Here is a 14,540-nt window from a genome sequence, read left to right as displayed (position 1 = left end):
CTCAATTAACAGAACATTATGCTATATAATTAATCTTCATTGCATTTCACTGATTTCTTTCCCATCCCCCCCACAAAGTAGTTAATATGTCTTTCATGTCTTTGAAGTTTATTGTAATAATCAATAGGCTACGTTTCATAATATAAAGTAAGCTAGCTATAGAAGATAATCAGATGCTTTTTCTCTGCCTAAAGTAATTAAGTCAAAATCATCAGAAGTTTCTTCCATTCTAAGTTGTGTTGAATCTGCTGAGCCTTTGAGGGAAACTTAAACAAAACTAAAAGGGAAGAGACTGAAACAAATCATGTGGCTTGACTTTTGGGAAATCAAGATCAAAAAATGTAAACAAAACAATAAATGAGAAAAAATTAAATTACTTGGAATCTGGAGAAACAGATGAGTGGAGATCTGGTCATGTTGAGATAAGCTATGCTTGAATAACCCTGAACTGGCTATTTCAGAACTGTAACTTTATAGATTTATACACTGGCTTTTTCATTTGAGGGATTTTTTTGGTTCATATGCATTAAAAACATTCCCCTCCTGTTTTTCATAAGATTAAAATAAAACTCATCGTGAAAACTTAGAAAATAAAAACAATAAGTTTTTATTTTCTAAGTTTTCACGATGAGTTTTATTTTAATCTTATGAAAAACAGGGGGGAAATTTAAGGAATAAATTGACAAGTCACCCATAATGCACAGTCAAAATTAATCACGATAAACCTTTCAGTGTGTTTCCTTTCAGTCTTTAAAAATGTTAATATATGTTTGATCGTAGTATATACACAGTCTGCATTTTTTTTAACTTACATATGAGCATTACCCTTTCTTAATAAATGTTGGAGATAGGCAGAAAGCAAACCCCTCGTTTCTTGATTTATATTTAAATGTGTACTCCTCAGAGACACACACACACAGGACGATGAATCACTCTCCAGCTTATTTGCTTGGGAGATGGTGTTTAATTTGTATATACTAATCCTCTAATTGTTATGCTATTCAATTAGCACCCTTTTGTATATGATTTGATTCTGAATTGTTTTGAGTGTAGATGGCCTCTTTCACAGCAAGGGTATTAAGAAGTTTTAGGGTTGGTAATTCCACTGTGTAAAGGTTTCCAGATTAATACGGAATCGGCTTCCGTGTTCAACCCCGAACATTCTCTCTCTCTGACCTATTTATATCAACTCTCCCTAAACCAACAAATGATATAAGAAGAGTATGAAGGGAGAAGGGAGAAAGAGAAGAAACCATTACTGGATCAGTGTTTTGATGGGGTCCCCTCTCTTCTTGACCTATGTTTCTACTAGAGAGTTTGATTGTGTCAGACAAGGACATCTGCTTTCCAAACCCCCAAATATATTCAGGGATTAATAACTTCTACTGAGTACGCCAAACACACAGGGACGGCATGTTTAGTTTCCCGAAACGTGTTCCCAGAATAACATTCAGTAAATCTTTAGACAGGAAGTCACATTCCCAAAACACCTGGAAATAATCTGCATTAGTCAAAAACTACAGATAACAAGTCTCACATAATTCGACCATAAATTTGTTATTTTTAAAAAAGAATAAGTACTATTTACTGAGGGCCTATTCTCTGCCAGCCATTCTGCTAGGCATCTTGCAGATATGGTTTCTAAGTTTTTCAACAGCCCGCAAGGTAAAAAGGAAAATGGAGGCTAAAAGTGATTGAAATACATGGTTTGCTGACTGTATCTCTGAAACTACCAAACAAGACAAGTCACCTCCACATACCATTAGTAGACAGAAGGAAGTAGGCTGCATTCTGCTGAGGGAGCCATCTTATTTTATTGATTTTTTCTTCTATTTCTAAACTCTTCAGGTAATCGAACTCGGGTTCATGGCTCTGGAATGTGCTGTAAACATTGTATTCACCCCTACGATGAACCTGATTTTTACTCTGTAGGAAGGGAAAAAAAAGTCACATGAAAGATTAAATCACATAAGCCAACTGCAAATTCACCAGTTCCTTCCTTTTTCTGAGTAGAGTCATGAGGGGTGAGACGGGCAGGCCGTGTCCAAGTGGGCTGAGGGCAGGACTACGATGGCCATGGGTTCCTCTTTAGTTCAGGGCCCTCAGGCTGTGGTAAATACTGGCCCCTTCAATATTTACAACTTTTTACTTATAAAGTATATACATAAACTGCTGCATGTCTTGGACACCCTTAGGAGTGAGTCATCCCACGCTGATGTCCATACAGACTTGTATCAATCTTTTAACAAAAACACAAAGCTATAGCATCTGCACCTTTTCACCGGCCTTTTAAAATCTCATCAGATCTTCACAGAATCTCTGAGAGGTGCACAGAGCAGGGAAATGAACAAAAGAGGCTCACAGAAATTAAAATGACTTCTCAAAGGTCACACAGCTTATAAGCAGTGGATCTCTCCCTCTCCTTTTTCCAACATGAATAACAAAACAGACGTGAGTGCAGAGATGACATGTGAATCATTAGGAGAACCATGAGACTTTACACTGGCTTTCCCCCAGCGCTGATTATGCAAAGTGCACACAGCAGGAACTAAATAAATGGTGAGAGAACAAAACATAAAGGAAGGGTGTGCAGAAAGGGAGGAGACAAAGAAGAAAGGGAGATAGGAGGAAAAGATGGTGTGAAAGAGAGAAAGGGAAGAAGGGAAAAGGAGGAGGAGAGGTTTGCATTTTAGGACCTAGTGAGCAAGGGCCTCAAGATTCAGGCTTCGGAAAACTGTGTTCAAAAATTCAAATCCAGGTCTTGCTAGGCATTTGTCATAAATGCTTGACTCTTAATAAAAGGCTCAATTAAAAAAAAATTATCTCTAGGTAGATACTGAACATTCAAACCCAAGTCTCAATTTACTGATGGGTGATGGTACTGATACCCAGATGTTAAATGTGCCTGTGAGGGCACTGAGGTTCCTTGAACAAATTTTCCAGGACAGCACGTCTTGAGGATTCACGCACAGGAGCCACACACGGGAATCAAAAGGAGGCCTGACCTAGATGTTGTCACATGGCTGTGTTTCTCAAGCTCAGTGTTCATTCAACCCCAAGTCTCACCGCAAAGCCCAACATTTAACTGCAGGCTATTATCCTCAACATTTATTCCTTATTGAACAATACCACCCTCCTTTGGAAAATGTGTCCCCCTTCTTTCTACTAATGAATCAGGTTCCCCAAATATTTCAGTAAATTAAAATAGGTGAAAGCTATAAATACCTAATGGGAAACATGGAGCGGAATATTACTGGCAACACTCTGCCTTGGGTAATTTATGCTAAACAGTTCCTCTGGTTTCTCTTTATCATCACTATGAACCTAATTGGATTTTTTTTAAAAATTGAAGAAGAAGGTTTGAAAATCAATTTTAAAAGGACTTTAAAGGCTGACATCCTCGCTCCTATCCTGTTTACTGCAGAGAGAGCTAGTCCACCTGAAAAATAAATTTTTACGAGTGTTGATTCGCTACCATCCAAATCAGACTGTCAAGTGTGTGTAGGATGTGCCAGACCAATTAGCACTAGGCAGCTCCGGAAAAGCAGGAAAAATTCCAGGTCACGAAGAGCTATTAGTTCCTACTTGCCAACAACATTTTCGTGTTTCCAGGGCCAATGGAATAGGCTGGGTGCCTGATTTAACGCTGAACACTTGAATTCATACAGAACCCCGAGGGATTACGATGCCCTTATAGAAATTAATTGCAAATAATGTGCAATTACCAAATATATCACCTCTAAATGAGGCTTTCCTTTTTTGAGGGGAGGTGGAACACAAATGACTTTGAGGCACAAAGCAGGCTTTAAATTGCTAGGGAAGTCTCTTGTGAAACCTCCCTCCTGCACTGGGCCCTCCTGCTACGCTGTGCCGGGTGAATCTCCGAGGCAGGCAGTAGCAGATGGGCGAGTTATTTGAACACAGACTGGCCTGCTGGAAGCTTCAGGACCACGCCGGCGGAGGCCAAGGAAATCAAATTGGGCCATAATTTCATTCTGACAGAACAGAAGCAGACACCAAAAAACTCAATTTATATGAAAAAGAGAAACAATTCCTAGTGGAACCCAAGTCTCAGGAAGAAATGGGCTTTTCGAGATTCACTGGGAGTTAGAACTGCTGCTCAGAATGCATAGAGCATTCAGCTGCAGGGAACTTCGTGTCACCTATAGTAAAGTGTGGGCTACATGCATTGCTCAGATGGCATTTTCTGGGATTTCACTCCCTTTGGTAGGGGGAGCTACCATTTTCTTCTTTTTTTTTTTATGGTTAGCAATAAAGTATTTTTAATTAAGGTATGTACGTTGTTTTTTTAGACATAATGCTACTGCATACTTAACAGACCACAGTATAGTGTAAATATAACTTTTATATGCACTGGGAAATCAAAAAATTGGTGTGACTTGCTTTATTGTGATATTCCCTTTATTGCGGTGGCCTGGAACTGAGCCCACGATCTCTCTGAAGTGTGCCTGTAAATTGTATGTATTCTCTTCTGACCCAAGTTATCCTTTTCATATCTGTTGGGGAAGGGTTATATTTTTTATCCTAGGTATTCTGTTAGGAGTCCCTGAATTTCAACAGCTGGAGGAGGATAAACCCCACTGAAAAAGGAGGCGTTACACTCAACAAGCACCCGTGGAATTTTGCAGGTCAGATGAGAAGTGAGGTCGTTTTGAATGTGCAATACCCAGGTTTGGAAAGATGAGACCTTGCCCAGAAAAGGCTCTATTTTCCGGTGCTTTTGTGAGCCTGAGTGTGTAACTACTGATGTTAATGACTTTTTGGCAGTTTTAGTTTGCAAGCCAAGCAGCAAGGTTAAGGGCAACACATGAGGATTAAGGAACGGTGGGAAGCCTTCTTTAAAAGAAGAAAATGGATATTTTGCATTCACTGCCACTTACCTCCTGCTCTCGTTGAAATATTACAACCCGACCCCCCTTGTCCCCTGTCGCTAGTAATTCTCCCGTGTGGTTGAATTCTACCGTAGAGATAATGTCAGCTGAAAAAAAGAAGACAAAGGCAATTTAAGTAACTGCACACTTACTTTGAAACGATAGATAATAGACATACTTTTCTGTGCATTTAAGGGCTTAGGGCTTTGTCTCTGCAGTGGAATTTACAAGGATTCTGTGTTCTGTATTTTAAGTGCCACTACAAGTGGCACTTGGGAAAGTAAATTTCCCAGATGCCCACCCTGCACTGTGGTCTCTAGGAACAACTGGAGAGAACAAAAGGAAAAAGCACATTCAGACCCTTTTGTTTTGGGCAAGAGAAAATGAATTTCTTTACGGCTCAGGGAAATGGCAATTTTCTTTGATAATTTCTACCAACCACAGGCTCTTTTCCCACCCGTGTCCTTCTGCATTCCCCTTTCTTCTACACCCAGAAACTTCCCCAAATGAGTTTCAGTTGTGGAATCCAAACGAGGGCTGAAGACTGAGGAAGAAGGGGTGAGATGCTTGAAGCTCAGACACCGAAAACAAAGGGGCGGATCACAGAGGAATCGTCGGGAAATCTCCAGGAGCTGGAAATTCAAGGAGGGACCCCACAAATTCTCCCCCTTTTCTGGTGAGCCGAACACACCCTTCTGGAAGAGCAGGGCCTTACTGCAACCCCAGGAGAAAGGTGCTGAGAAAACAGGGTCACGAGGCCAGAGGGAAGAGAGAAATTTGTACTCTGTATTTCTTATTTTTTAAGTGTATTTTTTTTATTGGAGGATAATTGCTTTACAATGTTGTGTTAATTTCTGCTGTATAATGGCATGAATCAGCTATATGTATATCTATATCCCCTCCCTCTTGTACTATTTCTAAACAGAGAAAATACACAGGCATCAGGAAGTCCGCTCACAGATAATTGCTGAAGGAATGCCAGCCTACCAAGTCTTTCTTCAATGCTGGTAAGTTACCCCCCCCCCCCAGGAACACGGACAGGTAAATTACCTATGATTGGATTTATTAGGGCTATTTTTAGAAAAATGTCAGAGGTTAATTCCTCTGCAATTATTCCCCTGCAGGGCTCCGACAATTGCTACAGAGAGTGCAAATGAGTTTAAAAAAAAAAAAAAAAAGAAGGAAGCAGGGGAATTATGACTGTGGCCTTTGACAGAAGTACATTCTGAAGATTATGTCCATGTAAGGAAAGCAAAGGGGAAACAGTGAGGTGGAAAACTAAGGCAATTACCCCTGAATAATTCAAATCTCAAATCTTACTTTAATATCATCATTTCAGGATTTTCTTTGTATGCCTGATTGATTCAGGTAAGTAGTGTAAAATTCTCTACTTTGCTTCTAACTGTCCTTTTCCATCCATGAAAGAGCTTCAAATGGTCATTCTTTGCGCAGAAGGAAAAAGAATAAGGCATAAACCATAGGCACCTGCAAGCCAGGCACATTTAAAAGAATAATTCATGATTTCTGTTTTGGCGTCTTAGATAACTGACCCCAGTGGAAGCAGATTCAAATCCTACAGGGCCACGCACGAGGGGACGTGGAGTGAAGTAGCAAGCTTGCGTTTCCTCTTAAAAGACAAGTGGCAACTCAGTTTACGCCAACTGTGACTATGAAATATTACCTGTGTTGCCAGATATTCTGATTTTTTTTTAAAAAAAAGAAGCTGGAAATCCAGAGTTTTATGCAAAATCGCTTCAGTTTTACCTATTGGCAACCAATTATTTTGTTCAGTGCTATGACATTAAGAAAAATATAATCTTGTCTATCAGCTGAAAATGGTTTGTATGTCACCAGCTTCTGACCTCTGGTCTCTAGCGTCTGCCTTCAGAAAATGCCACCCCATTCCTTAATTGACAATCTCAACTGGACATCCCATCCCTTCGCTCAAGAAGACCCCACAAATGAACACTACCCTTAGGAAACACAAAAGAAGCTGCATGGCTACTCAGTTCCTGAAGGAAGTTTAGAAGGCCCATTTCTAGAACAAGGGCTCAAATAGGAAGGAGCAGGCAAGCCCAGCAAAGCTGGGAAGCCAGCCACCCGGAGTGATTATCAGCCACTTTCCTTTTTTAGAGTGTGCGTGTCTTAGCAAAGCACTCTCGTGTACAGAGGAGACAAGAAGCCTGTTTAATGTTTGCAGACATGGCTATTTCTTGTCACTTCCAGGCTTCTGTCAGGTACTAAAACATGAGTCGAGAAAGAGAAGTAAGGAGCGATGAGAGGGTGGTGAGGAGACCAGGCCTGGGGGTTAACAGTGCCATACTCATGTCTTTAGGGCTAAGATTCTACTGAAGGGCAGCTGAAGCCCTTCCTCTCAGCAGCTGTGTGAACACAGATGCTGGAGCTCTAGGTGGGTTCCAGGGCTAGTGCACTGACAACAAAGAGATGGCTCTTCCCTTTTGGTGACATTGAGTATTGGAAGGAAGAGGTAAGTAGCTCTTTCCAAGGTCAGCCTCTGGCTCAGTTTCCAAGAAAATGCCATTCCAAGGGAAACAAAATTCAGTCTCCCAGGGATGACATTCATACTATCTTTTTGCCCGGACTCTGAAAATGTCTTCACTCTCTCTTTAAGATGCACACAGGTCAAATCAAGGTAGGATTCAAGCTCAAGTCCAAGCCACATGATCCAAGGCGGTATTATTAGAACTTTGCACTATGGGATAACAGGCATGGTCCCAGCTATAAAAATACCTCCTTCGTTTTCCAAGCGTTATCACTGTTTGTGCTGTCTCCCTCGAGAACCTTGTCAGAGAAAGGTTGACTGGTATGGCAGGATTCTGAAATTCCTTAGTCTGTTGCCAAGTCCTTGCCTTTATTTTAACCCTGCCAGGCAGGTGGTCTGTATATTGGGTTGCTTACATATGGCTACTGTGTGCTTCCCTTCAGAACATACGCATTGCAGCTCAAGTTAATACCTGTTTTGAACTTTTATGTTTCCTGACTCATTTATCATGGCTAAGCCAGTAGGTGTAACCAGAGTATTTTACTGCCCTATCCATCTCTGCATAGCTTCATCTATGACTGTTTAATAATTGATGCAAAATTCATGAATCACCCCACATTCCAGTTTCAAGATACAGAAACTTCTGATACAGTACTCCTGTGCTTGCAACATGCTCTTGGTAGAGCAGTTTAAATTAGAAAACATACAATGCTCAAAACAACATGACTTTTGTTGGGTATAGAAAGAGGTTATGGCGATAATAATAAACTAGCAAACTTAGACACGATAACGTCACCTGAAATCATGGTCAGCAGAAATCAATTCATCAAGTTCAATTAAGGTTCAGTTCATCAAGTTCAATTAGAGGACATTTGCCTTTAAATGATAAGTGTGTATGACAACTCATTTTCTTAAACGCCCAGCTGAATCATGCTATCATGCAAAAAGCTATAAACTTGAGCATTTTCTCTCTGTTCTATAAAGAGGTGAATGAAGTGCATGTTTTTGACTAAAAACAAAAAGCAGAAGCCAAAAACAGTTATAGAGGTCAAATGTAGTTAACATGACTTTTTAAGGAAATCCTGGGAGGTATGACGTTTGCCCTGCTCCACATCTATTTGTGCTGATTTAATTTCCACGAGACGGTGGCCTGGTAACCCCATTTCTAGTTCAAAAGGCACTGATAAGATCAAGTTTTTCATTTTAAAAATCAATCTCAGCATCCTTCAAAGGTTCCAGACTAGTAAGTTCATACATAAAGTTTCCATTTTACTGAATAATAGAAATTGACTTGGCAATTATATGCATGTGATTGTGAGGCTAGAGAAAAGGAAGGACCCCCTTGTTCATGCCCTAATCCCCGCCCCCCCCAGTATACCATGCTAGGCTGGAGTCTATGCAATGCCAGAGCACTGGGCTGAGTACTAGTATTGGGTGATTTTTGATAAAACAATGGCTTAGTGTAGACTTAGGACCTAAAGCCAAATCTTCTGATGGGACAAGATCTCACTGACCAGGTCACTAGCATTGTCCTCTCAGCATCAATCACAGGGATTGAAATGAGACGGTAATGCAGTTTAGCCTTCAGAGCCCATTAAATGTTGTATCTTTCATCTTGGAAACATCTGGGAGATAATACTATAAAGTCATATATGTACTTTATCAGCTGACTAGTTCTGCAATATTTGGCCTTCTTCCTGATGAGGAGGTCAGTTCTAGCAGAATCTGCTGTTTCTTCAGCTAGGATAAGGATATCAGCAAGAATGGAAAGTAGGTTTCCTAGCAGGTAACAATGGTGAAATGATGGTAGCTGCCAGAAAGTTTGTGTTGAGAAGAATTCGGGAGGCCACTTCCAGGTCAAAGTGCTGTGATTAATTGGCAGTGGCTCCTGCAGTGGGGGGAGGTGACATGTGGAGCCTTTGTCACTGCTGTATAGGAGTTTCCGGCTAGATTGGCCTTGACTTTGCGGATCATTAAACAAACGGGATTCTTAGGCTCCCTGGAGGGAATTAAAACTACTCCTTCCATCTACATAACACTGTGGACTCCTTGCATTCTGCTTCACAGTCCAAAGTTGGCATCCATTTTCTCGGATAAGGTTTTCCCTGGTATGTTTGGATGACTGAAATAGTACACTGGAGTATATTTTCCACCAAAATAGGGGGGAAAAGGAAGTCTGGTTTTGGCCAGACAAGATATACCCAAGTACTGCTACTGGGATTGTGCCAAAATGGTCATGTTGAAAAGATATTAATATATTATAAAATTTAAAAAAAGAATCAGGTAATAAAATAGTATGTGTCAGATGACCTCAATTTTGTTAAAGTAGTTACATTTTAATATATATTTTTTAAACTGGTAGAGTAATATATACTTACTAAAACTTCCATTAATACCAAGATGATGATTAGAATATAAACTGAAATATCCCCCAAAGATAATAATTAACTCCTATAAATACACACACAAATAATCATAGGAAAAAGTCCGTCAGGGAGAGCACAGGATGATATTGTTTTGGGGTAGGACATGGAGGACTAAATTAATTTTTTTATAGTCTTCTAATTTCTCAGCATTTTCTAATTTTTTTACCTTGACTACAAATACTTGAACAATTTTTAACTTTTAAGCAATTTTAATTGACTTTCAAACTGAATACAAGATTTTAACATTTACCTCAGTGACTTTTTATTTTTTTAATTTTATTTAATTTTTTTTAACATCTTTTTTGGAGTATAATTGCTTTACGATGGTATGTTAGTTTCTGCTTTATAAGAAAGTGAATCAGCTATACATATACATATATCCCCATATCTCCTCCCTCTTGCATCTCTCTCCCACCCTCCCTATCCCACCCCTCTAGGTGGTCACAAAGCACCGAGCTGATCTCCCTGTGCTATGCAGCTGCTTCCCACTAGCTATCTATTTTACATTTGGTAGTATATATAAGTCCATGCCACTCTCTCACTTTGTCCCATCTTAACCTTCCCCCTCTCCATGTCCTCAACTCCATTCTCTATGTCTGCATGTTTATTCCAGTCCTGCCCCTAGGCTCTTCAGAACAAATTTATTTTACTTTTTTTCTTATTTCATATATATGTGTTATCATACGGTATTTGTTTATCTCTTTCTGACTAAATTCACTCTATATGACAGATTCTAGGTCCATCCACATCACTATAAATAACAATTTTGTTTCTCTTTATGGCTGAGTAATATTCCATTGAATATATGTGCCACATCTTCTTGATCCATTCATCTGTTGATGGACACTTAGGTTGCTTCCATGTCCTGGCTATTGTAAATGGAGCTGCAATGAACATTGTGGTACATGACTCTTTTTGAATTATGGTTTTTTCAGGGTCTATGCCCAGTAGTGGGATTGCTGGGTCATATGGTAGTTCTATTTTTAGTTTTATATGGAACCTCCATACTGTTCTCCATAGTGGCTGTATCAATTTACATTCCCACCAACAGTGCAAGAGGGTTCCCTTTTCTCCACACCCTCTCCAGCATTTATTGTTTGCAGTTGTTTTGATGATGGCCATTCTGACTGGTGTGAGGTGACATCTCATTGTAGTTTTGATTTGTATTTCTCTAGTGATTAGTGATGTTGAGCATCCTTTCATGTGTTTGTTGGCCGTCTGTATATCTTCTTTGGAGAAATGTCTATTTAGGTCTTCTGCCCATTTTTGGATTGGGTTGTTTGTTTTTTGGATATTGAGCTTCATTAGCTGCTTGTAAATTTTGGAGATTAATCCTTTGTCAGTTGTTTCATTTGCAAGTATTTTCTCCCATTTTGAGGGTGGTCTTTTCGTCTTGTTTATGGTTTCCCTTGCTGTGCAAAAGCTTTTAAGTTTCATGAGGTGTCATTTGTTAATTTTTGTTTTTATTTCCATTTCTCTAGGAGGTGGGTCAAAAGGATCTTGCTGTGATTTATGTCATAGAGTGTTCTGCCTATGTTTTCCTCTAAGAGTTTTATAGTGTCTGGCCTTACATTTAGGTCTTTAATCCATTTTGAGTTTCTTTTTGTGTATGGTGTTAGCGAGTGTTCTAATTTCATTATTTTATATGTAGCTGTCCAGTTTTCCCAGCACCACTTACTGAAGAGGCTGTCTTTTCTCCATTGTATATTCTTCCCTCCTTTATCAAAAATAAGGTGACCATATGTGCCTGGGTTTATCTCTGGGCTTTCTATCCTGTTCCATTAATCTATATTTCTGTTTTTGTGCCAGTACCATACTGTCTTGATTACTGTAGCTTTGCAGTATAGTCTGAAGTCTGGGAGCCTGATTCCTCCAGCTGCACTTTTCTTTCTCAAGATTGCTTTGGCTATTCGGGGTCTTTGTGTTTCCATACAAATTGTGAATTTTTTTGTTCTAGTTCTGTGAAAAATGCCAGTGGTAGCTTGATAGGGATTGCATTGAATCTGCAGATTGCTTTGGGTACTAGAGTCATTTTCACAATGTTGATTCTTCCAATCCAAGAACATGGTACATCTCTCCATCTGTTTGTATCATCTTTCATTTCTTTCATCAGTGTCTTAAAGTTTTCTGCATACAGGTCTTTTGTCTCCTTAGGTAGGTTTATTCCTAGGTATTTTATTCTTTTTGTTGAAATGGTAAATGGTAGTGTTTCCTTAATTTCTCTTTCAGATTTTCCATCATTAGTGTATAGGAATACAAGAGATTTCTGTGCATTAATTAAAGTATCTTGCTACTTTACCAAATTCATTCATTAGCTCTAGTAGTTTTCTGGTAAAGTCTTTAGGATTCTCTGTGTATAACATCATGTCATCTGCAAACAGGGACAGCTTTACTTCTTCTTTTCCGATTTGGATTCCTTTTATTTATTTTTCTTCTCTGATTGCTGTGGCTAAAACTTCCAAAACTATGTTGAATAACAGTAGTGAGAGTGGGCTACCTTGTCATGTTCCAGATCTTAGTGGAAACAGTTTCAGGTTTTCACCATCGAGAATGATGTTGGCTATGAGTTTGTCATATATGGCCTTTATTACGTTGAGGAAAGTTCCCTCTATGCCTATGTTCTGGAGGGTTTTTATCATAAATGGGTGTTGAATTTTGTTGAAAGCTTTTTCCTCATCTATTGAGATGATCATACAGTTTTTCTCCTTCAATCTGTTAAAATGGTGCATCACATCGATTGATTTGAGTATATTAAAGAATCTTTGCATTCCTGGGATAAACCCCACGATCATGGTGTATGATCCTTTTAATGTGCTGTTGGATTCTGTTTGCTAGTAATTTGTTGTGGATTTTTGCATCAATGTTCATCAGTGATATTGGCCTCTAGTTTTCTTTCTTTGTGACATCTTTGTCTGGTTTTGGGACCAGTGTGATGGTGGTGTCGTAGAATGAGTTTGGGAGTGTTCCTCCCTCTGCTAGGTTTTGGAAGAGTTTGACAACGATACGTGTTAAGCTCTTCTCTAAATGTCTGATAGAATTCACCTGTGAAGCCATCTGGTCCTGGGCTTTTGTTTGTTGGAAGGTTTTTAATCACAGTCTCAATTTCAGTGCTCGTGATTGGTCTGTTTATAGTTTCTATTTCTTCCTGGTTCAGTCTCTAAAAATTTGTCCATTTCTTCTATTTGTCCATTATATTGGCATATAGCTGCTTGTAATAATGTCTCATGATCCTTTGTATTTCTGCAGTGTCAGTTGTTACTTCTACTTTTTCATTTCTAATTCTACTGATTTGAGTCTTCTCCCTTTTTTCTTGATGAGTCTGGCTAATGGTTTATCAATTTTTTTTTTATCAATTTTTTTATCTTCTCAAAGAATCAGCTTTTTTATTGATCTTTGCTATCGTTTCCTTCATTTCTTTTTCATTTATTTCTGATCTGACCTTGATGCTTTCTTTCCTTCTGCTACCTTTGGGGTTTTTTTTTGTTCTTCTTTCTCTAATTGCTTTAGGTGTAAGGTGAGGTTGTTTATTTAAGATGTTTCTTGTTTCTTGAGGTAGGATTGTATTGCTATAAACTTCCCTCTTAGAACTGCTTTTGCTGCATCCCATAGGTTTTGGGTCGTCATGTTTTCATTGTCATTTGTTTCCAGGTATTTTCTGATTTCCTCTTTGATTTCTTCAGTGATCTCTTGGTTATTAAGTAGTGTATTGTTTAGCCTCCATGTGTTTGTATTTTTTACAGATTATATTCTGTAATTGATATCTAGTCTCATAGCATTGTAGTTGGGAAAGATACTTGATATGATTTCAATTTTCTTAAATATATGAAGGCCTGATGTGTAACCCAAGATGTGATCTATCCTGGATAATGTTCCATGAGCACTTGAGAGGAAAGTGTATTCTGTTGTTTTTGGATGGAATGTCCTGTAAATAGCAATTAAGTCCATCTTGTTTAATGTATCATTTAAAGCTTGTGTTTCCTTATTTAGTTTCATTTTGGATGATCTGTCCATCGCTGAAAGTGGGGTGTTAAAGTCCCCTACTACGATTGTGTTACTGTCAATTTCCCCTTTTATGGCTTTTAGCATTTGCCTTATGTATTGAGGTGCTCCTATGTTGGGTGCATAAAAGTTTACAATTGTTATATCTTCTTCTTGGATTGATCCGTTGATCATTATGTAGCGTCCTTCTTTGTCTCTTGTAATAGTCTTTATTTTAAAGTCTATTTTTGTCTGATATGAGAATTGCTACTCCAGTTTTCTTTTGCTTTCCATTTGCATGCAGTATCTTTTTCCATCCCCTCACTTTCAGTCTGTATGTGTCCCTAGGTCTGAAGTGGGTCTCTTGTAGACAGCATATATATGGGTCTTGTTTTTGGATCCATTCAGCCAGCCTATGTCTTTTGGTTGGAGCATTTAATCCATTTACATTTAATGTAATTATCGCTATGTATGTTCCTATTACCATTTTCTTAATTGTTTTGGGTTTGTTATTGTAGGTCCTTTCCTTCTCTTGTGTTTCCCGCCTAGAGAATTTCCTTTAGCATTTGTTGTAAAGCTGTTTTGGTGGTGCTGAATTCTCTTAACTTTTGCTTGTCTGTAAAGGTTTTAATTTCTCCGATGAATCTGAATGAGATACTTGCTGGGTAGAGTAATCTTGGTTGTGGGTATTCCTGTTTCATCACTTTAAATATACCCTGCCACTCCCTTCTGGCTTGCAGA

The 14,540-nt window shown here is 38.9% G+C and overlaps 1 protein-coding gene across 2 annotated transcripts in view; it reads right to left on the bottom strand.

Moving 5' to 3' along the window:
• PPP2R2B (protein phosphatase 2 regulatory subunit Bbeta) overlaps positions 1-14,540 on the bottom strand; it is a 431,534-nt gene that overhangs the window by 103,989 nt on the left and 313,005 nt on the right. For both annotated transcript variants that reach the window (XM_060008592.1, XM_060008593.1), the window contains 2 exons: positions 4,902-4,999; positions 1,761-1,926 (listed from right to left, as the gene is read on the bottom strand). In XM_060008592.1, coding sequence (XP_059864575.1) covers positions 1,761-1,926; positions 4,902-4,999 — 264 coding nt within the window. The remainder of the gene's footprint in view (positions 1-1,760; positions 1,927-4,901; positions 5,000-14,540) is intronic.

The sequence above is a fragment of the Delphinus delphis genome, chromosome 3 (genome assembly GCF_949987515.2).
Source record: "Delphinus delphis chromosome 3, mDelDel1.2, whole genome shotgun sequence".
NCBI classification, from domain to species: domain Eukaryota; kingdom Metazoa; phylum Chordata; class Mammalia; order Artiodactyla; family Delphinidae; genus Delphinus; species Delphinus delphis.
This window is presented reverse-complemented; position numbering and strand designations above follow the sequence as displayed.